General features: G+C 28.9%; 2 protein-coding genes across 5 annotated transcripts in view; one reads left to right on the forward strand and one right to left on the reverse strand.

Annotated features, from left to right (window-relative positions):
* LOC119608614 (BTB/POZ domain-containing protein 3) overlaps positions 1-22,841 on the forward strand; it is a 28,304-nt gene extending 5,463 nt beyond the window's left edge. Inside the window, exons 1-6 of one of the 4 annotated variants that reach the window (XM_037963095.1) lie at positions 16,697-16,907; positions 16,989-17,006; positions 18,665-19,204; positions 19,297-19,444; positions 19,511-20,185; positions 20,617-21,406. In XM_037963095.1, the coding sequence (XP_037819023.1) occupies positions 18,691-19,204; positions 19,297-19,444; positions 19,511-20,185; positions 20,617-21,175 (1,896 nt within the window). In that variant the 5' untranslated portion in view covers positions 16,697-16,907; positions 16,989-17,006; positions 18,665-18,690 and the 3' untranslated portion in view covers positions 21,176-21,406. Of the gene's footprint in view, positions 1-7,587; positions 8,086-14,248; positions 14,541-16,679; positions 17,007-18,664; positions 19,205-19,296; positions 19,445-19,510; positions 20,186-20,616 lie in introns of those variants that run through there. The other 3 variants (XM_037963092.1, XM_037963093.1, XM_037963094.1) reach the window with 3 other exon arrangements.
* The window catches only part of LOC119608615 (transcription factor IIIB 90 kDa subunit), a 61,155-nt gene extending 33,927 nt beyond the window's left edge, over positions 1-27,228 (reverse strand). Inside the window, exons 1-3 of the mRNA XM_037963096.1 lie at positions 27,006-27,228; positions 26,567-26,935; positions 26,390-26,494 (exon numbers count right to left, since the gene is read on the reverse strand). Of these exons, the coding sequence (XP_037819024.1) occupies positions 26,390-26,494; positions 26,567-26,935; positions 27,006-27,078 (547 nt within the window). The 5' untranslated portion in view covers positions 27,079-27,228. The remainder of the gene's footprint in view (positions 1-26,389; positions 26,495-26,566; positions 26,936-27,005) is intronic.
* Positions 27,229-27,534: the final 306 nt, after the last annotated feature.

The raw sequence follows: 27,534 nt of genomic DNA on the forward strand, positions 1-27,534 counted from the left end.
AACGGACGGACAGACATGACTAGATCAGCTTTGAATTTAATAATGACCCAGAATATATATACTTTTGTGGGTCTACGATCAATATTTCTATGTGTTACATACGGAATTAAAAATCAATATACCCCCATCATTTTTGATGGGTGGGTATAAAAAATATTATTTTGTAAAATTGTTTTTAAATTACTATTTTTACAAAATTTAATTAATGCCAAGTTCTCACGACACTTTGAATTACTTTAATCAGATAGGGAAGGAGGAGCTGAAGATTTTCCCAAATATCCACATGGTGTTGTATTGAAAAGGAGTACGAAGAAAAACGCGAGCGAGCGAGATCTACGACTAGATCTAGCTAGCGACGAGCGAGCGAGAGAGCGAGCGAGGAGCGATCTATCGACGGAGGAGCAGCAGCGACGAGCTATCGAGCGACGACGCGAGCTCGACGATCGAGCGAGCTAGCTATCGACGAGCTAGCTAGCTAGACTAGCGAGCTCGATCGATCTAGCAGCTATTCGATCTAGATATATACTATCTATCGATCTAGTATCGATGCTACTATCTATCTATCTATCTCTACTATCGAGCTAGCGATCTACTATCTATCTACATCTATCTATCTATCTACTAGATCCTATCTATCATCTATCTATCTATCTATCTATCTATCTATCTCTATCTATCTATCTATCTATATCTATCTCTATCTATCTATCTATCTATCTAGTATCTATCTATCTCTATCTCTATCTATCTACTCTATCTATCTAGTTGTTATTATAGTATTTATAAAATAAATCATAAAAAAGATATAGCATATTTAGCTCTGACTTTCCGATCTGGCTTAATCCATTCATCTGACTGTTAAAATCTTGATATGTCCTAAATTGGAGAAGCTAGGTAGATATATATATTTTTTTTCGCAAATGTTTTGTTTGGTATTGAAATGGATGATGAATATTGGAGTAACTGATATTCCAGTAGACAGAATGAATAATGGAGAAATAAGTTTTCTTTTGTTCAGCAGTTTTAAAGTTATTAGAAAAACTTTAAAACAAACAAAATCTATGCAAATGAATTCATACCATTGATAACCAACATATCAGATTTAATCAAAATTCATTACATTCATTAGGCGAAACAAAGCACGATTTATTCCATAATAATGACTTCTATAAATATCAATATTTTAATTATTTTTTTATACTTTTAAAATATTGTTTTTTTTTCGAGTTACTGAAGAATAATTTAAATCAGAATTGGGCTATAATAACATTTGTATACACCGTTATACTGTATACATTAATTTTAGACTTACTTTACCACATTTAAGCTTAATTTGTTAGAATTTAGCTTATTTTTAATAATTATGGTACGCTATGCAATATTTTTACAATATTTCATTCAACTCTCTACTGCATCGAAGGTAAATATGGGTAAATTTTCGAATAATTATCTATGTATATGTTTATAAATATTGTTCAAATATTTTAATAAATTATGCTTGCATTTTAGCACGTTTAAATTTTCTAATAACTGTATGTATGCAACTCAACTAAGAAATATAATTTTGTTTCAATAATGTTGATGATGACGAAAAATTTGAAAATCTTAAGGGCACTTGTTGTTGTAACTTTGTTGTCATGCACTTTTTCTTACAATGTTTGCCGGTATACATACATATTGTACAAGTATCTAGAAAAATATATGAGCACATATGAATGAACCCATTGTATAACTAAAAACATTGTGTAGAAAGGTGCAGTTAGTAGTTTTTCCATACATTATTTCCATTAATATAATAAAGTGTTAAGATGTAAATCATAATTTAGTTTCATAGATTTGTTCACGGTTCATTTAGTAAGTAATAATTACTCAAAGATATAAAGTTTGAAAGGAACATAGATGCAAAGATGTCTGCAAAAGAATTACTGAATAGGTCTTGTACTAAGATAACAACACAAGTATAAATACACTAGCAAGTACTATTCATTATGATTATGTAGATCACTAGGTTAAGAAAGGCTAACAGCATATAATGATGAATAAGTGGAATAAAAGTTAAATGTGTTAAGTTATTATGCCACCTGTTTTGGGGAGTATAACTGTATATTGAAATAACCATTTGTTTGTTGTAATCAGAGAGAAGTTATAGAAAATATTTTGGGAATAAATTCAATGAAATGCTTATGGCAATAAAGTTGTCGGTTATTTAGGTAGGTAGGTCGATAGGAGGATGTATACTAGGGTTCTATAAATCGACTTTCGAATAATCGAACAATCGACTTTTTGTCGAAAAAAGTCGAAAAGTCGAAGTCGACAATTTTGTTCCAAAAAAGTCGATAACTCGACTATCGTCTATGAAAAAAGTCGAAAAGTCGACTTTGTAAATAAAAGTCGAAAAAAATCGAAAAGTCGGAAAGTCGAAAAAAGTCGATAAGTCGAAAAAAGTCGAAAAGTCGGAAAAAGTCGAAAAGTCGGAAAAAGTCGAAAAAAGTCGAAAAGTCGAAAATAGTCGCAAATTTTAAAAAAGTGGAAAAGGGGTCAAAAACTCTAAAATAGTCGGAAAAACTCGAAAAAAGTAAAAAATAGTCGAAAAAAGTCGAAAAAAAGTCGAAATAAGTCGAAAATAGTCAAAAAGTCGTAAAAAATCGAAAAGTCGAAAAGTCGGAAAAAGTCGAAAAGTTGAAAAAAGTCGGAAAAAGTCGAAAAAAGTCGAAAAGTCGAAAAGTCGAAAAGTCGAAAAAAGTCGAAAAGTCGAAAAAAGTCGAAAAGTCGAAAAAAGTCGGAAAAAGTCGAAAAGTCGAAAAAAGTCGGAAAAAGTCGAAAAGTCGGAAAAAGACCATTTATAAAATACTAAAAGTCGAAAAGTCTAAAAGTCGACTTTTAAATAAATAAATAAAGGTCGAAAAGTCGAAAAATCGACTTTTCATAAAATGGAAAAAGTCGAAAGGTCGAAAAGTCGACTTTTAACTAAATGCAAAATGTCGAAAAGTGGACTTTTCGTTTCAACTATAGAACCCTAATGTATACTACATCAAATCCGAAGAATCGGGCATTATCATGAAAAAAAGAATTATTTTTCAGTGATCAGAAACTCAGTTTCCTGAACGTAATTCCTAAGAATCTTCCAATCAGTGTTAGTCAGGAATGTTATTTCCGGAATAACATCACTTCCAAGATACTTGGTTATTTAGTTATAATAAAAAAATTTAATTGATTTTGATTTAATCTATTGGGGATTATACAAAAATTATATATATTGACAATTGCGGGTCAAGTGACCCTACTTAAAAAATCAATTTGGATGAAATTTTGCACCAAAGTTTAGCACTATTGGATAGTAGGCCAGACATAGCTCATCGGTCAAAAACTGTTGGAGTTAGAGGGAGTCAAAGTTGGACATTTTTTGCATTCAGGGTTTTTTTTTCAAATGGGTGTAACTTTTCACCTATTGGTCCTAGCAAAAATTATCCTAAGGACTTTAAAGAGGTATTTCTTCAATGTTTCCAAAATATTTTTAAATAATTTTTTTTTTCAAAATGGGTCCTTTTTTTGATCAAAAGAAAGGTTATACAATTTCCTTTAAGGGCTTTATAGTCTCTTAATAAGATGCGAGTGAGATATCTATCAAAAAAAAATACTTCCCTTTACACTTCACAGCTTGAACATAAACTTTAAAATCATTTGTTAAGTTAACAAGCTACACTTTATGTTTATTAAATTAAATTAATTACTTTACGCCATCAAGCATGCCAAACAAAATTATTAATATTTTATTATTAGTTTTATTATACCCACCATCAAAAAAGATGAGGGGTATATTGATTTTGTCATTCCGTTTGTAACACATCGAAATATTGGTCATAGACCCACAAAAGTATATATATTCTGGGTCCTCATTAAATTCTAAGTCGATCTAGCCATGTCTGTCCATCCGTCTGTCTGTCTGTTGAAAGCACGATAGAGTCCCAATGGAAAGAGCTAGAGGGTTGAAATTTCACATAAATATTTCTTACAGGTAAGGTTTGTTTGGTATTGGAAATGGGCAATATCGGTCCACATTTTCTGATAGCCCCCATACAAGTGGCCCCTCGAAAAGCAGCTTTAACAGCCATAACTTGTTTAAAAATACGAATATAGCGATAAAATTGACATAAGTAAGTTTCTTATGATCCAAAATCATTATGCAAAAGTTTATGAGGATCGGTCCATAATTGACCCTACCCCCCATATAAGGTCCCCTTCAGAAAATGACTTTAACGCTCATTACTGGCTTAAAAATACTAGTATATAGATGACATTCGACATAAGTATCGGTCCATGATTGACCCTACCCCCCATATAAGGTCCCTTTTAGAAAATGACTGCAACGCTCATTAATGGCTTAAAAATACGAGTATAGCGATGAAATTCGACACAAATAAATTTAATACGAACCAAATTCTGTCTACCAAATTATATTAGGATCGACCCATAATTGACCCTACCCCCTATATAAGGTCCCCTTCAGAAAATTACTTTAACGCTTATAACTGGCCTAAAAAATACGAGTATATAGATGAAATTCGACATAAGTAAGTTTCATTCTAGTCAAACGAGGTTTGATGGTGGGTATATAAGATTCGGCATAGCCGAATATAACACTCTTACTTGTTTTTTTTTTACTTGTGTGTTTCAAATTCGCATCTTATAAAAACACATTTGAAATATTTGTTTTTTTTTTTCTGTCTTCAACAAATTTCCCACCTTTTATTATTATAATAAATAATTAAATCTATATGTAGTATGCACTAGAGAAAAGATAATACAACTATTGTTTTACTAATTGATATTGTGAGTGCTTTTTTTGTGAGATTTGGAGACACCGGTGACTTTGTCGCTAATATGAAATTTAAATGTAATAATAGAAAAAAACTACAAAAACAAAAAACGAAAATAAACAAAATATTATGCAATATTATTACCGTAGTTTTTTTTATTATTTTTTAGTTTTATTATTTATTTGTTATTTCGGTTATATTATTAAGATGTGTGTTAGTGTTATAAAAGCGTGAGTTGAAAGAAGATGAGGAACATTTTTTTTACACTACAAAACGAACTGTATAGTTGGAAAAAAAAACATTGTTAAGTAGACAATAAAAATACAAATAAATTCACATACTAATCACATCGCTATCTCAATCAAATTCACCTCCTAATCGTGTATTTTAAACACACATTAAAATGATAAAAAAATGATTACGTTGACGACGACTGTCAATAATTGTTTGATTTGATGTAACTTATTAAAGTTTTTCTTCTGTTTTAGATTCTGCAATTATTTCCGTTAATGTGATTATTTTCTGAAATTAATTAATTAATTGCTTTTCAATTTAAACCCTTTACGTCATTCGGAACTTTTTAAACTCAATACAATTATAGTGGTGCATTTATAGAGATGTTTGTAACCCTAAAAATGGTCCTTCGCCCGCCTTAAGTTCCGTATAAACATTTGACGAAATGAGATTTGAAAAAAATCTCAATGAAATTCTCTCCTTAATTGAGTAGCTTTATAATTTACAAATACTTAGGGCCACTTTTTTAACTCATATGTACTCTCTACTGTTTTAACTGTTAAACGTGAGGATTTTTTTTAATTTGTTTTATTTAAATTTTAAATAACAAAAACCGGTAATATTTGAACTGCAGAGACTAATGCACTTAAATAGTTTTTTTCCAGTAAAGCCTTTAAAGTCTTTGTGAGAACATTCCAGATGATCGCTAAGAGCGAAAATACAATTTTTTACCTAGATCATAGTGAACAAATGAGAGTGTTATATTCGGCTGTGCCGAATCTCATATACCCATCATCAAGCCGTATGCCGTAAAAGGAATGCTCCCCTATAAACATTAGGTTGATATTTGGAAAATATCTTAAGTCAATTATGGACCGATCTACATAAATTTGGTTAAGAGATTTTGGCTTGCAAGGAACATACTTGAGACAAATTTCATCGCTATACTCGTAATTTTAAGCCAGTAATGAGTGCTAAAGTAATTTTCTAAAGGGGAGCTTATATGATGGGTAGGGTCAATTATGAACCGATACACATAAAATTTGGTAGAGAGGTTTTGGCTTGTTAGAAACTTACTAGTAATGAGTGTTAAAACAATTTTCTGAAGGGGACCTTATATGGGAGGTAGGGTCAATTATGGACCGATCCACTTAAAATTTGGTAGAGAGGTTTTGGCTCGTCGAAGAGCCAAAGTAATTTAAAGTAATTTTCTTGAGGGACCTTTTATGAGAGGTAGGGTCAATTATGGACAGATCCACATCAAATTTGGTAGAGAGATTTTGGCTCATATGAAACTTATGCGTCTCGAATTTCATCGCTGTGTTCGTATTTGTAAGCTAGTAATGTTAAAATAATTTTCTGGGGGATAGGGTCAATTATGGACCCATCAACATAAAATTTAGTAGAGAGGTTTTGGCTCGTAAGTAACTTGATTATGTCTTTGCTATACTCGTATTTTTACGTCAGTAATGAACGTTAAAGTAATTTCTTGAAGGGGACCTTATATGAGGGGCAGGGTCAATTATGGACCGATACTCATAAAATTTGGCAAGGGGATTTTTGCTCATATGAAACTTTTTTGTGTTGAATTTCATCGCTATATTCGAATTTTTAAATCAGGGGTCCACTTGCATGGGGATTCTCCGAAAAAATTGAGCCATATCGCCCATTTGCAATACTAAACAAATCTTACTTATAGAGAAAATTTGTGGAAAATTTCAATTATCTAGCTCATTCCATTCGGACTCTATCGTGCTTTCAACAGACAGACGGACGGACATGGCTAGATCGTCTTAGAATTTAATAAGGACCCAGAATATATATACTTTTGTGTCTATGACCAATATTTCCATGTGTTACAAACGGAATGACAAAATCAATATATCTCCCTCATCTTTTTTGTTGGTGGGTATAAAAAGGGAATTGAACTGGTCAATATTTAAGTCCTCTCAGGTAAACGGGAATGTACATCAAAAGATCGAATTATGCCACTAGTTTTGTGACAGTTCTCTCTCTCCTCTAGTGGTATTACTTGTTAAATTTGATATTGTGTAATGTTAAAAAAAAAATTTTAAAAAATTATAAAAAAAAAATAAACTTGACACTAGATAAATGTACATACATACACTAAACCACAGTTTCAATCATTGTGTATTAAAAACGCGATATTAATAGTGGCTGAGAAGACTTCCTGCAACATTTAAAGAAACAGAAAACATTTTAAAGTGAAAGTGAACAAACCAAAAATAAAACTCTCAAGCTACAAAAATACAAGTAGCCAACTAGATAGACATAGACAGACAGACGGACAAAACAATTTGTACATTAAAATAAATTATGTATAAACCAAAAAATGTGAATTACATAGTAAAGGGGGACAATGATCAAGGTGAAGTTTATAGTGGGTTTGTTTTAAGACTACAACAATTGTTGTGATTATTACAAAACTCTTTCATTTCTTTTTGTTTAGATTCAATGTGAATTTCAAAAACATTTGTATCTAATAAATATTTTTTTATTACTTTACATTTCTCAGGCTTTCAAAAACAACAACAACAACTAAAATCACAATATCTAAAGAAAAACGGTTAAAACGGTCAGCCTTATAATGAAGGCGATAGGTGTTCTGGAAAGATGATCGAAGCATTTGCTAATCACTTGGGCAGTCATATAGGCAGACATTTATTTTACTGGGCCACCACAACAGCTCCAACTGATCACAATTCTTTGGATACGGAAACGGATTACGGCCTCAAACTGCGCATCTCAAATTTAATCAATAAATTCCATGGACCACTGGAACGTGGCGTACAGATACTCGATCATCTGTTAACATTGGAAGAGGAAGATTTCAATGATCACTGGGGCTCTGCATACATACACAATTATGAACCGGAAATATTGGGTAGGCGGGAAGAACAATATAATACTGGCGGGAGAGTAGATGGTGGTAATCAAGAAGTTTTATATTATAATGGCAACAATAACAATAATGGCGGTATAATACATCAGCAAAATATTGCAAGAGGAAATAGTAAGTTGTTTAATATAATTAATTAACTGATTATATTGTTAAATTTTAAAGTATTTTAAAATAAGTAATATGAACATGCGTTGACTTTTGTCTCTCTAAATTTTGAACAAAAAAACAAAACTATTAACGAGAAATTAAACAAATTTGGTGGTTTATAGGAAATCAATAGCTATTTTATTGTTTTTGTTTGCTTTTGTTAGTAAAGGTCAAACAACTCATTTATCAGGAGCGTAAGTTTGAGGTAGTTTTAGTAGGGGGAATAAGAAACTTATATACATATGTATATGTAGCTAATAATTTTAAGATTATCATAAAACTATAATATTATGATTATAATAAGATTTTCCTAAGAGGTGCTTTAATGGCGACTTGAGTAAAATAAATAGAATGTTTAAGGAGTGATTCATGGATAGACAAAATTTCGAAAAGTCCACAAAATATTATACCATTTTGAATTGGAATTAGAAACAATCTTACTAGATGTAGTTGACTAAAGAATAAACCAAATTTATTATTTCATTTATAAATATGTACTTAATATGTGATTAAAACCCGAATTTTGCTTTTAAGAGAAACCCAATATTCCATTGAACTCCATTAAATTTAACAAATTAATTATCTATTTAAGTAAAACATTAAAAAAATCTATGGGCTTTGTGTTGGTATTAAGAATAGATTATTAAAAGATTTTTATCAAATAAAACTGGTCAAAAAAATTCTATAATAAAAAACCAACATGTCTAAAGCATTGCACGTTTTGATGTTTTTTATGAATAGATAAATTAGTTAAAAATTATAAATTTATACGAATTGAATGAATAAAATCCCCGCTAATACCCCTAGATTCCCCCTTCCAATCACATCTCTGATTTTACTCTACACACATGTATTTAATGAATACAATAGATCGAACACGGGGAGACCGACCATGAGTAGGCAAGACAACCATCGGCTTAACCAAAAAAAAAAAATCAATGCACCTCTCATATTAACCGTAACTAGTTTCTTAGCAAAAACAACAACAACATAAAAACATCGAATAATATCAACAACCATTAAACAAATGGTCAAAACCACGAAGATAATAAATAAAACCTTCAAATAAGCAGAAAACAACAAAAATAATCAAAATATTTGTAAAAAATAAAAAAAAAATATAAATTCAAGTTCAAACTACAAATAAAGATGAGGAACTAATAAAAATTGAACGAAGAAAAAAAGTAGAAGCAAAGAGAAGACAGTCTGAAAACACACGCAAAAAATTTATGTTGATAACCAGAAAAAAGAGAGTTAAAGACAACAAACAGAAGTTAAATTTATTCGATAAAACATCAAAATACTATAAAATCAACGATCATAATGTGCGAAACCATTTCCATTAGCAATTGAAAAAGTGCTGTTTAATCTGATGTTTAATAATCGAAAGGGTTACAGTTTTAGTGGCAGCTATCAAATGATTTTATAGCGCCTAATAATTTTTTATTTGTGGCAACTAAAGTTTAGTAAAATATCGCAAATAGAAGCTTGAAATTATTAATTAGTTTTTATTTAATTTAATTTTATCAGAATCAACAATGTTGGTTGTGGTTACGAAATTAGTAGTTTTACAGCATATTTTTTAATGAAATTATTTGAATTTCATAATTCATCGAAGAAGATTATAACTTATAAGGTTTAATTTGTCTGTATGTTAAAAGCATAATAGGGCCCATATGGGAAAATTTATCAAAGAAGTAATTTTTGTTCAATATCTCATAATTTGGAATTCCCAGAATATTGGCAAATTTCAAAATTAATCCCGACATTCGGGGAAACGCATAAGTACAAGAAAAGAAAACAAGTAAGATTTTATAGTCGGACATGGCCGACCTTATGATATCCTACATGTTAAAAATATGGATAATTTTTAATAATAAAGTATTTAAGTAGTTTTTTGTCTAAATTCTGAAATATTTTGACAATTCGTTGACATAAAAAGTGATTTTCTGAAAGAGAGCGGGCAGATTTATCAGTGATTAACGTGAGCGCCTACTTTCATGGTCTAAGCTCTTAAGACCGGGTGAATACAATACGTCGACCAGTGCCCTCCTACACAACCCGTACAAGGCATTTGGACATGACCTCCCCCTTGATTTGAGACGCAGACTATCTAAACTCCTACCGATCTATGGGTCACGGCACCCGGTTGCAATTCAACTCCACGTTATACGGGGGCAATGGTAAATATGGGTCTAACCTTATAAATTTTTATAGGGAGATTTACGTTTATATTAAAATTATTTATGCAGAATGATGTCCGGCCGTTAAGAAAATACATAGACACATTTAGACTTATACAAAACTAAGTTGTGTTTTTGTAGAGATACTAGAATATAGCTATGAGCTCAACAGCCCTATTCTAGGGGTACAGTCTAAGTGAATTAATAGGCCGATTTCACTATATGGGGTATAAAATCTAAATACAATAAAAATATTTTCAAAAACTCATGGTAAATGGTGTTATTTTTCCGTTAATAAAAACTGCTAAATAAAATTACTTTAACATTTGAGATATAATTAAGTAAAATATGCAGATCAACTGCTAAAGATATGGAACGTCAATGCAAATCTTTGAGAGTACAAAACTACAATATTTTGGTAATTGAATACAAATTGGTTTAAACTTGGCCATTAATTACAACGCAAAAACAATATAAAGATTTGATATAATGCTGAGAAAAAATCTTATTCTTGTTTTTTTGTTAACGACATACAGACGTATTAATTAAAAGTTAGCTGAGGTACAAAATAAATAATGATTTAATTAGCATTATTTTTAATTTAAATACAGAGGTTTTTCTTTTTTTTTTCTAGAAAAATTTAGGTGAAGGTTAAAATAAAAATTGGTACTTGAAATTGGTTTAGTTTTTTTTTTTTGTTGAGTATTCGTTTTCAGTTCTATGAAGTCAACATTATTGTTCTGATAAAACTTATAAAAATGTGAGTTTTTATGGCCATAAATATATGACTTCACATTTTGATGATACATCAGTTTTTGTTAATGTCAATTTTAATATTCTTATAAAATATGTATTATATATTTGAAATGACAAATTTGTAGCCAGTAATCGGAATTTGCTCAGATAATTGATATTAAGCTTTAGCCAATTAGAAATTAAGATGATTTACATATGTACAACAGTATGTTTCGGAATGAGTCAAAAATAAGTCCAATTATATGGCGATTGCAATACTGAGTTTACTTTCGGTTTATAGGGAATAATGTGTTGTTTCTAGATAACGTGCGAATACATTGAGTAAAAGTTTTACATATATGTATTTTGTTATTGTAACAATATTTTTACTCAAAGTAGGTTTATTAAAATTTATTTATCAAGTTTTAAACAATTTCCAAACTAAAAATATTTTAAAATTCACGTAAATTTAAAAATTACACAGGCCAACAAATTTTTAAAAATATAGAGACCATGGTCTCTAGGACACGATATAGTGTCATGAAGTTCGAAATAAGATCGTTTTTGGCCTTATTTGAAACGCTATAACAACGGGAAGATCGATAGTTCCAAGCTCTAGGAATATAATATAACAGAGCTTAAATCTTGAAGTTATTTTTTTTTTTTTTTTTTGAAAATAAGATCGAATTTACGTCATGATCTACAGGTTATTTCAGAGGTTTTAAAAATGTTCGAATATAATAATGCATTGTCATCAAATATCTAATTATTTGCCAAAATTCACCCATTTTGTACTACGGAAGAAAGTTGGCTCAAAATTAAGTTACAAATTTTCAACCATATTAACAAACTAACAAAATTTGGAGATTTCGAATATAATTTCTAATTTTCAATCATTTTTATATGAAAATCCAAATTATTCTCTATTAATAAGGTTTACTTGGTATCGAAAATGGGCCATATCAGTTCACGATTTTACAAATGTTAAGCACTTAATATGTTGTTAACGTGATAAAAACTTACATTAAGAAGATATCTATATTGATTAAAAAAAACAGGCGGTATTTATAAGTTGTATAAGAACCAAAATTTCAGTCCATAATTGACCCTACCCCTATTATAGAAAATCTGTTTAATGTCAACAAATGGTTAAAAAATGTTGTATTAAGATAAAATTCTACAAACATAATTTGTTCTAAGAAATTAATCACTCTTTCAAAATTCTGCAAATCTCAGTCCATAGGCCCTAGCCCCTATTAAAGGTTTATTAAACCATGGTAATAAAGAGCGAAAGGAACTTCATATTCGAAAAAATAAAAATTATAATCGAGAATTAATAGATACACAGATGTGATAACTACAATATTATGGAAACAATATTTTAATGAATTGTTTTTAGTATAAAAACCTTGTTGGAAAACTACCTACCTACTATTCAAAATTTATTATTCCAAATTCATTATTATATCTGATATACAATAAATACTTCCTATATAATATAATACATTTAGAAATGATTTTAAAAACAGATTAATAGTTCAACAATTTACACACAAGACGTGAATGGTTTCTATAATCGACCTATATAAGAAAAATAAACCATAAATAAATTATGTTTCCTGATTACTCGCCAAAAATTTAATTAAACCGATTTCAAGTTCAAATGGTCTATATACAACAAACACTCGACTAAATGGTCGTTGACACAGAATAGGCAACTGACAAATGATATTCTTAAAAGTACACAATACCTAAAACAAAATTCATTATTAATTTAAAAACGAATACAACAAAACATTTAACTAAATCGGTATTAATCAGTTTAATTTAAAGAAAATTACGCAAAATATAAAAATAAAAAAACAATACGATAAAATACTCATATTCGAGTACCATTTAACACGCAGCGATAGATAGATAGCAGATAATGTATGCATAACGCGTATTCATTTCAAATTTGTATGCACGAAAGTTGGAATTTTATTTAAAAGTTTATAAAACTTTTATAAAATACTATGATGAATTGTTAATAAAAATTTAAGATGACTATGGCGAACAGGCGAAATAAAATTTAAAAAATAGTATAAAAGAAAATAAAATAAAAACACAAAACTTAAGTACATTAACAATAATACTTAAATATAAAAAAAAATTGTTTTTGAGATTTGCATAATAACATGGTAGATTATTGCAACGCCGATGACAGACAATTACGAGACTTGTATGGAATAGATTTTTGCGAATCAGACATTCTATTGTGTAGTTTTGTTCCTACAACACATATATTGATGAATTTAAAATAAATAGTTTTAAAATTTAAATTAAAAGGTTGTTGATTGCATTCTATTTTTATTATTAGGGAAGGAAATGTTGTCAAAAATGGGTGTTGACCAGTAATAATGCATAAGTTTAAGGTTTAATGGAAAAATTTAATTATATTTATTGTTAATTTGAAAATTTTTATATTAATATGTTTATGGTATTTTATTATTTTATGGATGTTTCAAATTGGACTATATCGTTTTATTTCATTTCAGAGTAGGGTTTTACGAATTTAATTTTCATACACAAAATACATTCACAGAATACGTTAACAATTAACTTTATTTAAAAGGTAGTTTTAAATATAACCAATAATCTTTAAATTAGTTTTTTAATTTAAACACCACATTTAATTGTAACGTTTTTTATCATAACTGCCTCCATCTATCGATAGTTTAGGGCAACTAAATATTTTGAATGGTGGTGTTGGTAAATTTATTTTATACAAATATTTATCCAATTCTTGAACCATAATAATTTTGACGTTTGTTTTAAACATTTATTCGCAGCAAAGGGTAATGCCATATCATAGGAAAATATATAGAGCTGCCGAATTATTATTAGAATTATGAAAATTAAAAGTTGTAATTTTAAAATTTTTTTTTATAAACATAGCAATTTTTAAAAATTTTTATAAATAAAAACTATGAAAACATTTTAAAACTGGTATTTGAAAAGTTTATTTTAACAATACTTTGATAAAAAAATATTTAATTTTTTTTCATATATCATCTTAAAACATCTGGCAGGTCTGTATTTAAAGAAAATGATGTAAACAAACTACGGAAAAACATTCAATTCAAAATGCAACGTAGAATAGCAAAACGAAATAAAGAAATTAATAAAACGAACAAATACAGACAAAAAACATGAAAACGAAACGCCAAGAAGAAGAAGAAGAAGATGAAATGAAAAAATTAGTCAATAGAACACAAAACACAGAAAATTTTCTTAAATTGTTGAAAGACCAGTAAAAAAACTGAGTTATTATTTCAAAAAATGCCTAGAAAATATTGTAAATAATAAAGAAAATAATAATTTAACAAAAACATTAAAATATATAAACGAAAAGCATTAAAATAAAAGAAAAAAACACAAGTGAAAAAATGGCTCAATGGCCTATGATTATGGGAAAAAGAAATCAAGAGGCCATGTCACAAATGAATGCCTGGATAAATGGTAAGTTTTGGAGGCAGCACTCATAAAATTTGGAGTGTGAAACAGGGAATTGGAAAAACCGTTAAAAATGTTAAAAAATTAGAAGTGAAAAAACAAAATTATCACTTGAGAATTTGCAGACGACGACGTCAAACAAAACACTTAACAAAGTGTAATAAGTAAAGTGGCTGCCTGACTGGTTGGCTGCAAAATCCAACAAATTAACAAAGCTACGTCATACATTGCATACCTACTTACATACAAATGCATGCATACATATTTGTAACATAGTTAGGAAAGGGGTAAACGAACCTTCCCAAAGATACCTACTGCATTTCTTTCTTTAATGTTTTTGTTTCGGAAACACTTACAAAAAGTGGTGCTGTTTATTTCTACGTTTATGTTTGCTTTATTTATAATTTTATTGATTTTCCCCCCTATACTTGCTTCTGCACTCCTAATAACAAATAAGGCTGCCAGGAAGGCAGCTGCAGCTTGCTACTTTTTTACTTACTTAACTTTTAACAATTTGGTGTGTGCAAATTTTGTGTTTTTAATATGTAATATGTATGTATGTATATGGCTTTAAGACGATAAAAACTTTTTTGTTTCTGTTTTATTTTAGGGGTAAGATTATGTTTGAATGGTTGATTGTCTGGTGGAGCGCTGGTTGACTAACAACTGCCTGCTAGACTGCCTCAATTGACAAAACAACATGTATATTTACGTAGTACGTAAAAAGATTCTTAAAAAACACACGAGATAGGCATATAGATAGACAGACTGACGGGCATACAAAGCCAAAAGACAAAACAAATACACATATGCTTTGTACTTGTACAACGGCGATGATGAACATAGGAAGACAACACTCTTACAACTAAGGAAGATATGAATGGGAAGATGCCACATTTAAAGTTTATTTTGGTCACATGCTTTTCATATTTTTCTTTTTATTTTCTGAACAAAAACAATCAGACTACGATGACGACGACAACGGTAGTCAACTTAAAGTCAAACATGTGAATAAAAGCAGAAGAAATAAAATAATACTTTTTTGTGTTGTCTGTATTTTCATATAAAATTAAGTAAGACAGGGAAAGAGATGACAAATGCATTGCCACAAATCTAGACATATTAATATTATTATTGTTGTTTTTGTTTCTGTTTTAGCTGTGTGTTTTCTATATGGAACATGAACCAGATCTTGCAAAGACTTTTATTATTATACCTAAGTCAGGGATAAGACCGCTTTTTGATTTAATTGGAACTTAATAAAGTTCGACTTTAAACTAAAATACACTGAAATACGTTTATTTTGTTAATTATTATTTTTAAAAATTAATTAAAATTTGGGGAGTCATTGTAGGTATATACTATTTTGCATAACATTGATTAACATATTTATGTTCGAAAATTCGAAGTAATATAACAAATTTATTTAAAGCTGCTAATTAAATTCTTAACAATTTCGAAAATAATCCCTAAATTTAAAGCCGAGTTCTTTCCTAAGTTCAAAATTAAAATTTTTAAAAACAAAATTTACGGTATTTTGTCTAATTGACAAAAAAATTGCGACAATTTTTTATATAAAGTATATTTAATAAATTTTCTTATTAAAGAAAATGTTCGATAAATTACTATTTATAGAATGATACAAAAGAATATATTTGAAATAGAGTAAAATATACATATCTTGTTATTAACAAAACACTCCTGTAAGTTCTGCACAAAAAATAAAGTTTTTTTAGGGAGGTGGTGGTAAATAAGCACAAAATACACAACAACACCGATGTTTGTTATTTTTGTTAAACTTTGCAATGTGTTATTTTATTTTATATTTGTTATATTTTGGTCGATTGCATAGAGTGAGGGGGTTGCTGAACAGGGGGAGAGGGAAATATTAAATGGTATTTTACAGTTGTTGTGACATGGTTACAGTTCAAAATTTTGAATTTATAAAAGATACAATTTTTATTTTTAAAACTGCATTATTTTTGTTGTTGTTGTTTTTTTCGTAACACACTCACGAAATGAAATAATTTCAGTTTTTTATTATTTTCTGTTCTTTTACTAATTCTTCATCATATTCGAACAACAGAAAAATAAAAAAAAATATGTATATAAAAAAGAGGGGAGACGATTCAACTTTAACATACAAAATACGACGTGCAGTTTTTTTGTTCATATATGATTATCATTATTATTTTTGTTGTTGTTGCTGTGTTTGTGTTCTTTTCTGTATAAATTCAATATTATTGAGGTGTTGTTGGTTGAAGTGATGGCACGCGTTATAAACAGTTGCAGCCTCAGTATCGTCATTATTCATTAGAAAAGCAAACCAAAAATAAATTTTAAATTGAAAACAACCGAAATCAATCTGAACTTGTACGTGCATTAGTTTTTTTTTTGTTTTCATTTAATATTAATAATTTAACATAATTTTCATGGTTTTGTATCGTTTTATAGATATTTTTGATGCAATAGGTATGATATATTATAAAAATATAAATATTATTATATGATTGCTCTGTAAATATTTAGTGTAGAAAACTTAAATATTGCAAAACCAAAACACCAAAAATGTTCTAGTTAAAAATGAAAATTGTGCTCGAAATAAATGAAAAATCGTTACGAATTATCAACTTTGCTGACAGAGAAAATTACAATCAAAGCAAAATTTATAGTTATGGTGATATTCCAGGAAAATATTTTGATTTAATCTTAAATATTTAATGGGTTCTTATTTAAAACGTGTCAAAATAAAAATATGAAAATTAAAAAAATAAATGAAATTACAGAAATTACTGTAAAGTGTATTAATGTTGAAATTGTCATCGATGTTTAAAATCGTGCGAAATTAAGTGCTTTTCTACTAAAAAATTTATTAAATTTATTGATTCATTTATATTTGATGTGACATCTACAATTACTTGTTAGAAATACAATTGTTAATGTATCAGCTATGTTATGTTGCTATGTTGCAAGAAAAAGTTGTTTGAAATATAATTAAAAAGTGAAAAAGGAAAATATTATCCTAATCTGATGTTAACAATGGGATTGGGATTTACATTTTGAATTGATGAACACATGTCCTTTAAAATTGCAGAATGAAATTTGAAAATTATGTGTTGAAATTTGATAAGCATGTCGTTTGTGACCAAAGGATCTAAAATTTTGAATTCCCAAATATAATTTCATGAGAATCAGTTCATAATAAGCCGTTGGCTTCTTATGATAGCTTTAATATGCTCATAGTTGGTGTAAAATGCGACATGATTGGCCATTTCAAATAAAACTTTCGCACTTTGGTATTTTCTTGAAAACAAAATTATATAATTTATTAAATTTTTACTTTTTTACAAGCTGAATTTAATAAAACCATATCTAGATTTAAAAAAATCGAAGTTAAGTTCTAAAATTTTTAAGGCTGCTAAAATAATCTCTAAGTATTTATAAAAGTATTTGCAAACAAAATTCAAAACCATTTACAATTGAATTGACAGAATCTACACTCATTTCGCACTGGAACCATTGAGCCAGAAATTTCTGACTGCACTAACTGATTAACTTTTTTTTAATTCGCTGAACTTTTGTTTTTGCCAGGAAATCGACTTGTAAATTATTCACATGTCAAAATGTATATAGAATAAGGCATACATGCATATAAATATGTGTGTATATAATCTAAGGTTATAACCTTTAGCATTTAGAATAATTTTAATGAGACTGCTGTCCTATTACTCTTATTTTAAATTAATAATAATAACATTCATTCATCAAAAACTATACGTTTATAAACAATACAACAATAACTCACTACATAGGAATACTGTATGTGCTCTTACTACCAGACGACATAGTAAATAAATGAATTATAATTGAAGGTCATGTTAACTAACATACATATCTACGTACATAAACGACCGTTCCAAGCCTTCCTTCCCTATATGCATATATGTATATATTTATGTGTATGTGAGTTTGCATATAAATAGTAAATGTGTATTTTTATAATATAAACTTTAATATAAACAATGTTTATATTATAAATAATAAAAAAAGAAATATAATATGCTATTAAACTAATGCCATTTCCCTTGCTTTTCCCCGTTTGCTTTTTTTTTTTTGTTATTTGTAAATAGTGGAAACTTTGAATAATGGCAATGGTATGCTACTCTCCCCACCACACAATAATTCAGGCCATCAACAACAACAACAGCAGCAACAATCAACACGTGGTGGCGGTGGAGCTTCGGCAACAGCTACAGCAGCAGCAACGGCCAGTGTGGCTACAGCTGGCGGAAATGAAAGAAGTGTTAGTAGCAGTAGTGCAGCTGCTGCGTCTGCTTCAGCAGGAGAAAATAATTTACAAATAACACAGCCAATTAGTGCGCCATCGTCACCGTTAGCCTCACCAGGAGCTATAAGTCCAACATCATTTTGCTTGCCATCTAGTTCAACGGCAGCTGCTGTGGCAACATCAAATGGTAGCGGTTCATATGTGTGTCCAAACGGTGCTAATGCTGGTAACATGTCATATGCAAGTGTAGGAGCATCGAATGCAAATGATACAGCAGATCCTAATTGGCAGGCTACAAAGGCAACGGTATTAGAACGTAATGCGGCCATGTTTAATAATGAATTAATGTCCGATGTTACATTTGTAGTGGGTGATGATTTTGGTGAGTTTTGCAATTTACAAAGTGTTATATCTATACACAAACTGTATTCATATGTTTATACATATTTAATTTTTCTTTATTTTCTATAATAGATACTGTTCAAACCATACCAGCTCATAAGTATATATTAGCTACTGGCAGCTCGGTATTCTATGCCATGTTTTATGGTGGTTTGGCTGAAAACAAACAGGAAATTAAAGTGCCAGATGTAGAACCTTCAGCCTTTTTAACACTATTAAGGTTTGTTTTATTCTGAACATTTAATATTCATTTGGTATTTAATATTTACATTTGTAACCTTTACAGATACTTATATTGTGATGAAATACAATTGGAACCTGATAATATATTAGCCACTTTATATGCAGCCAAAAAATATATTGTACCCCATTTGGCAAGAGCCTGTGTGAATTATTTAGAAGTAAAATTGACTGCAAAAAACGCCTGTCTACTTCTCAGTCAATCACGTCTTTTCGAAGAGCCCGAACTGATGCAACGTTGCTGGGAAGTAATCGATGCTCAAGCCGAAATGGCCATTAAATCCGAAGATTTCGTTGATATCGATTTAAAAACATTCGAATCGATTCTATGGCGTGAAACATTAAATTGCAAAGAGATTCATCTCTTTGAGGCGGCTTTAAATTGGGCTCAAAATTGTTGTCAGAAAATGCCTATCGATAATACTCCCCAAAATATGCGTAAAGTTTTGGGACAAGCTTTGCATTTAATACGCATACCCACCATGTCATTGGATGAGTTCGCCAATGGTGTAGCTCAGACTGGTATCCTAACGTCACAAGAGACAATTGATATGTTTTTGCATTTTACTGCTAAATCAAAACCAACATTAAATTTCCCAACCAAAGCACGAGCTGGTTTAAAAACACAAGTCTGTCATCGTTTTCAGTCGTGTGCGTATCGTTCGAATCAGTGGCGTTATCGTGGACGCTGTGATAGTATACAATTTTCAGTTGACCGAAGGTAAGTTTAATATGATTTAGGTTTTTTGAACAATTTTACTTCCGAGAAATGTAGTAATTTTTCAATAAAGCCATAAAGAAATTTCAAAGAGAATTTGTAGTTCCCATTACAATCGTTTCTTCCACTGGAACGATTCGGAGTTCAAAGAAAAACTACCAAGGATTGTAAAATCAGCAACACCGTCTCATTTAAATTTACACCTGTCTCATTAAATTGTTTGTTTTAGATTTTTTACAAGTTTTATTTCAAAAAGAAATCCCACAAAATATTCTGTTTAAGACAGAATTAAAATTGTTCTTGTTAATTTTGTTGGAAACAATTTTCTAAAAGTTGTAGACTATATTTTCAATAAATCTATAGATGAATATAAATGTTTTCATATAAAAAGTGTTTGCCGAAATATTAATAAAAAAATCTATTTTCCTTTATAGAATTTTCATTGTTGGTTTTGGTTTATATGGTTCATCAACTGGTGCTGCCACCTATAATGTTAAGATCGAATTGAAACGATTGGGACGTACTTTAGCTGAAAATGATACAAAATTCTTTTCTGATGGTTCCAGTAATACATTTCATGTTTTCTTTGAAAATCCCATACAAATTGAACCCGAATGCTATTATACAGCTTCGGTTATACTAGATGGCATTGAACTGTCATTTTTCGGACAAGAGGGTATGTCAGAGGTATGCATGGGTAATGTAACATTTCAATTTCAATGTTCATCGGAAAGTACCAATGGCACAGGAGTACAGGGTGGTCAAATACCAGAACTAATATTTTATGGTCCAACAACAATGACATCAATGAATTCTCCCACACAATCGATGTGCGCCAGTCCAGTAGGTGAATTAGAAGGTACTAGTGGTTCAGGCTCGGGACAAGCGAAAAGTAATCGTAATTCTAGTGATTTAACAGTAAATTGTGATGATTTATTAGCAGCAAGTTCTAGTTCAGATGGAGTTGGAGCAGTTGGTGCTTCAAGTAATTAAATAATAAGTTAAATATATGCACACATACACACATACTACAAAAACAATGGAAACAAATTTGCAACATAATGGTTTTTTTCTCTCATTAGTATAATATACATTATATAAGTTACACATATACATATATATATATAGAAAATAATTAATCTGAAAACCAAACATTAATATAAAAACAAAAATATATTACATTTTTTACATTATTTTTGGAATATCATATAATAGAAGATGAAATGATAAAGTTTATAATAAACCTAGCAATGAAGCGAAGAAAATGCATAGAAAAAAGACATACTTTTGTTAGAAAAGATACAAAACGACCTATTTATATTGTGGGAACATTTAAGTCTGTTTAATTCCAAAACTATATATTGAATTTACTAATAGAAAAATAATACTAATGATACTTGAAAGCAATATTTGGAAACATACATATGCTTGAATTTTTTCATCTTAACAGCAACATAAAAAAACAAACAAACAAGTCATTAAGTAATACATTATTGCAATAAATGAATTAAATACTTACATACATACAAAGGCAATCAATTATTCTAGTTTAAAACGTATTAAAGACACATAATTCAAAATATTTTTAAATATTAAAAACTAAAAGAAAAAACAACTGGGATCTTACAAAACAAAAATCTAAACGAAAAAGCAAAATTATATACCTTCAAAAATAGCAACAACTCATATACTTATAATATACAAACATACAAATATATCTATATATTATAAAGAATAAAAAACAAGACAAAGAAAAACCTTTTTCATTATGAACAAAATAAACCTACAAACAATATACATACATTATAAAAACGTTAAAGTAGTTTAAACATTTTTGACCAGTTAACAAAATTAATTAAAATACCTTTTGGACAATTTAGTAAAACAAAACATATTTACTCAAAAACAATATATTATACACACTTGGACTAAGTTATATTAGGGAGATATAACGTAATTATTTAAAATAGTTGAATTTAATTGGAAATTGTTTTTCTAAACTAGAGTTTCTAATTTAATTTATCTAATAAATCTCTAATATAATGAAGCCTAAGTGAAAACTAAAATATTAACATTATTCCATTAAAGAATTTCAAATATATACTAACAAACTTATTAACAGCATTATTATATTGCATTATAACGATTACGAAAAAACGTAATTGCAACAAAATTCAACGTTACATAAATATAATTATACAATAATTTTGCATTTATTTCACTTCTGTTGAAGTTAAATGTATTTCTTTTTTATTTCATTATTTACTAATAATAATGCTAAAAGAAGTAAGATTATTAGCCCTTTTGTAGGATTTCAGTACAAGCCAATTTGTTTTGTCTCAATATTTTTTTTTTTTTTAATTTTTTATCCATTAGATTTTAAAGTAAGAATTAAGGCGTTTATTTGTAGTTTTAGTTTCTTAGTTAAGTATGTGTGTTTTGTTTACCCTGAATTTTATATATTGTTTCACAAAGGATGTTTTTCTTATGCTACAAATACTGAGAGACGATCGATCAATGCCTCTGGTACTGATTTTTTTTTAAGATTTTTTTCCTATTTTTTTGTTTAAGTATAATTATATAGTTGGATAATGAATTGAATTTAATTACAATAACCTATTTTATTCAATAATAAATAATTGAGAAAAAATTTTAGAAATTTTTAAAATTTGTGTTTTATTTAAAAGTTTTGTAAAGTCGGAATGGTAAGAGTTTATGGTGATTTCATTTTTAAATTTTTGCAAAAATGTCATATTTTTCAAAGTTGATATAGTTTATGAATTTATTGTATATGGAATTTTTCGGAATTAGAATTATACATATCTATGCCAAATGTAGATCAATCATCCCATTACATCCCATCCCATATCATAACATTAAAATTTCACCATTTTAATATTTGCCAAAAATTAGTACATATTTGAAAATTTTTTTTTTTAATAAAAATTATTCTATAAATAAAAGCTATTTCTTATTTTCTCATTATAAATCAATTTTGGAAGAAAGTTATAACCGATCGAGAATCTATAATCTCAATTGGTGTATTATTTTGAAGATTTATACAGCTGTTGGATATTACATTTTCCATATAAAAAACATTTTTATGGATTTTTTACTATTTTTTACCTAACTTTTAAACAAATCAAGGGATTTGAAAAATTAAACCTAATTCAGATAGTTTTATATTTTACATTATTTTACATTATAAATAACAGCCTTTTACAATTTGGGAAAAAAGCTTTCAGACATAGAAAAATTGATATGCACGTGAGTCCATTTAGAGCAATTCTGCATAATCCGATTTTTATAATTAGCTCTTATGTCCTTATAAAGGACTTCAAAGTTTAAAGGACAATTTCAAACGGATATTTTAAATATTTATATGTATGACACTAATATTAGTATCATATGAAAGCTGGGAATCTTTAGATACTATCTATATTATTTATTGAACTCATTTAGACCAAAAAAAAATAAATTTAAAAATACTTTTTTGTAACAAATTTTCTTAAGCTTCCATATCTTAACCTGATGGATTTAAATAAATAACATTATTTTGAATTTTTCATATAAATTTAGAAATACATCTTTTGAAATCGTTTGTCCTTTAAACTTTAAGGCCATTTTACGGGGCCATAAGAGCTGATTATTAAAAACTGGGTACACAGAGTTAATACTAATGGTCCACAGTTTCTTGTACATATAGATTTTTTCATGTGTGAAAATGCCTGTTGCACGGTGTAATAATTTTAGGTTTCTCATATAAAAATGGTTAGAAAATTTTATGGTTAATGATTTTCGCTACTTTTTTCAATTATGGTGCTATTTAAGAACAAATTGAAAGTACAAAGGTGCCTGGCTTTGAATGACGTGGCAGCCGATGTTATACAAATTGGTGTGAAAAATCTATCTATCTATCTATCTATCTATCTATCTATCTATCTATCTATCTATCTATCTATCTATCTATCTATCTATCTATCTATCTATCTATCTATCTATCTATCTATCTATCTATCTATCTATCTATCTATCTATCTATCTATTTATCTATCTATCTATCTATCTATCTATCTATCTACCTACCTATTTATATATCTATATATCTAGAAAAGAGTTATGTTTGGTCGTAATCGATAAACTTAGGAACGGTACCTGATAGGACCAAATTTCAAATATATATATGTTTCAGGAATCGTGAAGTGTCCCTGTAAAGTTTTAAATTATATACAGCTGTGGTCAGCTAATTTTAAACGCTCTCGTTATATTACTGCTTGACGTGATTTGTATAAAATTATGAAAATATTACGTTAGATTTTTTGTTCGAAACACATGTATTTTATAAATTGATGTTGTTATAATAAAATGGAATGCATTTTGTTGTGGAACATTTCTTATTTACTTTTCAATTTTCAATTTTGGTGAAAATCGCCCAAAGCTAAATCAAAGAAATTGCGACAACTAATTGGAAACGGCCATATTTTATTAAAATTTTTTTAAAGTTAAATCTAATTTTGATAAAAAATGTAATTGCATTTGGGTATATATTGTTTCTAATTTATAAGAAATTTTACATCATTATTTTTAGGCTAAGAATGAAAATAGGCCAAAGAAATTCTCTTTCCTTGGGTAGATCTATTTTTGAACATCATAAAGCTTGTAAATCTTAAAAGGATATAGGAGAAGAGCCCTATTGTTCAAAAAAATATATTTTTAATCGATTATAGCATTTTAAGAAATATGACACTAATACTAACGCTCCACGTGAAAAATTTTCCGAAAAAATATCAGCCCATCCCAAACCGGATAATAAGACAAATCTCTAAAGCTGGCCCAAAGGAATCATCCACGGGCATCCAGCGGTAAATTTGAGAAAAATTAGATATAACGTTATCTAAGCCAACTATTTCGCGATTTTTGACGGAATCGGGGCATCTTGAGAAAGGGCGGAAGAAACCTTTTCCAACTAAAATTCAAAGAATTTGCAATATCTCTTGTATATGAAATATCGTGTTGAATTGACCTGATCTTATCAAAATTAGACGGTTAATCAGTGGAATTATTTACTTCGGAGCTTTGAAACAGAGATTAATCGTATTATACCTCAATATACAAGGTACAATAAATGGTAAAAGGTGTGGCAGATTTTCGAATGAGATATGGCAAATTCTTTAAACTTTAGCTGCTAAAGGTTTCCTTCGCGATTCTCTTTCAATATGCCCCGATTCCACCAAACATCGTGAAATAGTTGGCTAAGATAACGTTATATCTAATTTTTCTCAAATTTACCGCTGGATGCCCGTGGATGATTCCTTTGGGCCAGCTTTAGAGATTCGTATTATCATCCGGTTTGGGGGTGGGCTGATGTTTTTCTGGAAAATTTTTGACGTAGAGCGTTAGTATCAGTGTCATATTTCTTAAAATGCTATAAACGATCAAAAATATATGTTTTTGAACAAAAGGGCTGTTCTCCTATATCTTTTTACGATTTACAAGCTTTATGAAGTTCAAAAATGGATCTACCCAGGGAAGGAATATTTTTTTGTTCAATTTTCATTATTAGTCCTAAAAATAATGATGTAAAATTTCTTATAAATTAAATTAATAATAATATTTACCAAAGTACAATTAAATTTTTTATCAAAATTAGATTTAACTTAAAAAAAAGTTTAATAAAAAATGGTCGTTTCCAATTAGTTGTCGCAATTTCTTTGATGTATCTTTGGGCGATTTTCACCAAATTCAAAATTGAAAAGGAATTAAGAAATGTTCCACAACAAAATGCATTTCATTTTATTATAACAACATCAATTTATAAAATACATGAGTTTCGAACTGAAAATCTAACATAATATTTTCATAATATTATACAAATCATGTCAAGCTGTAATATAAAGAGAGCGTTTCCAATTAGCTGACCACAGCTGTATATGTACATTCATATCCTTGCAAAGAATGGTTTAAGTTTTTTTGGGCATTTCGACCGAAAAATAATCAATTATTGGGCTAGTTTAATCGGCTTTAAAATTAAAACTATAATATTTTATTGAAAAAACCTAAAATTGATTACAACGGATAATTTTCTCTTGGTGGCCGGTATTTACCGGCCAAGCTGAATCTAAATACTCACTGTATAAATTCTAAATCTAACCATTTCAAAAAATAATTTTATTTTGATTCGAATTTAACTTAATACTTAGCACTTACCCACTGATGGTATGTTTATACATAAAGCATTTGATAATTTCAAATAAGTTCTTCCAAGCTCATATGAACAAATTTGCTGTACATCACTAATATCAATCAATAAATCTAAAGAAACAATACAAAATGTAAATTAAAATATTGCATTAAAAATATAAATAGTTTTTATAATTAACTTACGCGATGTCCCCTCTGTACGGCATGTAATATAAACGCATGCAGCATAAATATGTGTACTTTTACGACCACGGGTCAAATGACGCATTAGGGCCATTTTAAAGAAATTCAATGCAGTATCGATATAATGCTGGGTCAACTGCAATTGCTGGCACAAATGTGTTATTTCTTTTTTGGCCTTTTTCAGAGTAACCTCACGCGATTCAGTACCAGAACCAACTTGAAATTTGCCATAGCCATAATTGGTGGCACCACCTGATGATTCAGCGGAAACAAATTGACCGATAGCAGCTGCACCATGGCCTACTTCTTCAAATTGTATTTCAGATACAATTAACGAATCCTCGAGTACCGAACCACAGTTGGTGCAAACTATAGTATTTGTATATGGATTTTTATTGACAAGGATAAAAAATAAACACTTCTTTTTTGCATAAATTACCTCGATCACCACGTGCATTATCTTCTTCAATGTCCGTAGAACCACAATTTCGGCATTTTATACCGGACGACATTTTTAAGTAGATTTATATCTATTAGATATTTTAAAATTACTTTAATAAATATTTGTTTAAACTTAAAGTTTTTGAATTGAATATCTTAAAAATTTCGTTTACTACACACGGTTAAAAAATCCACACACTGCACCACAAAAGAGAATGTAAAAACATATGGCTGTCATTCACAATGTAAACAATAATCCGGCGATTTTCAGCTGTTTTTTGTGTTTTTGTTTTTCCAACAAGCAGAGTTGTATTTTAATTTGCCAAATATTAATTCACCACTCACCACACATTGTGATGTGAAAATTTATAACCGTTAATTTTGAAATTGTTCTCTTTTTTTAATACGATTGAGAACAATTTCCAACTTAATGTAAATGGTTTAATGACAGATTAATGAATCAATGCTATTTGTAATTTTTATCAATTATTAATTCATTAATCATTTATTTAAATCCCTCAGTTTGA

This window comes from Lucilia sericata, unplaced genomic scaffold (genome assembly GCF_015586225.1).
Source record: "Lucilia sericata isolate MDLA Ls3-8-SP2 unplaced genomic scaffold, ASM1558622v1 Contig000856F_arrow, whole genome shotgun sequence".
Taxonomy (NCBI): domain Eukaryota; kingdom Metazoa; phylum Arthropoda; class Insecta; order Diptera; family Calliphoridae; genus Lucilia; species Lucilia sericata.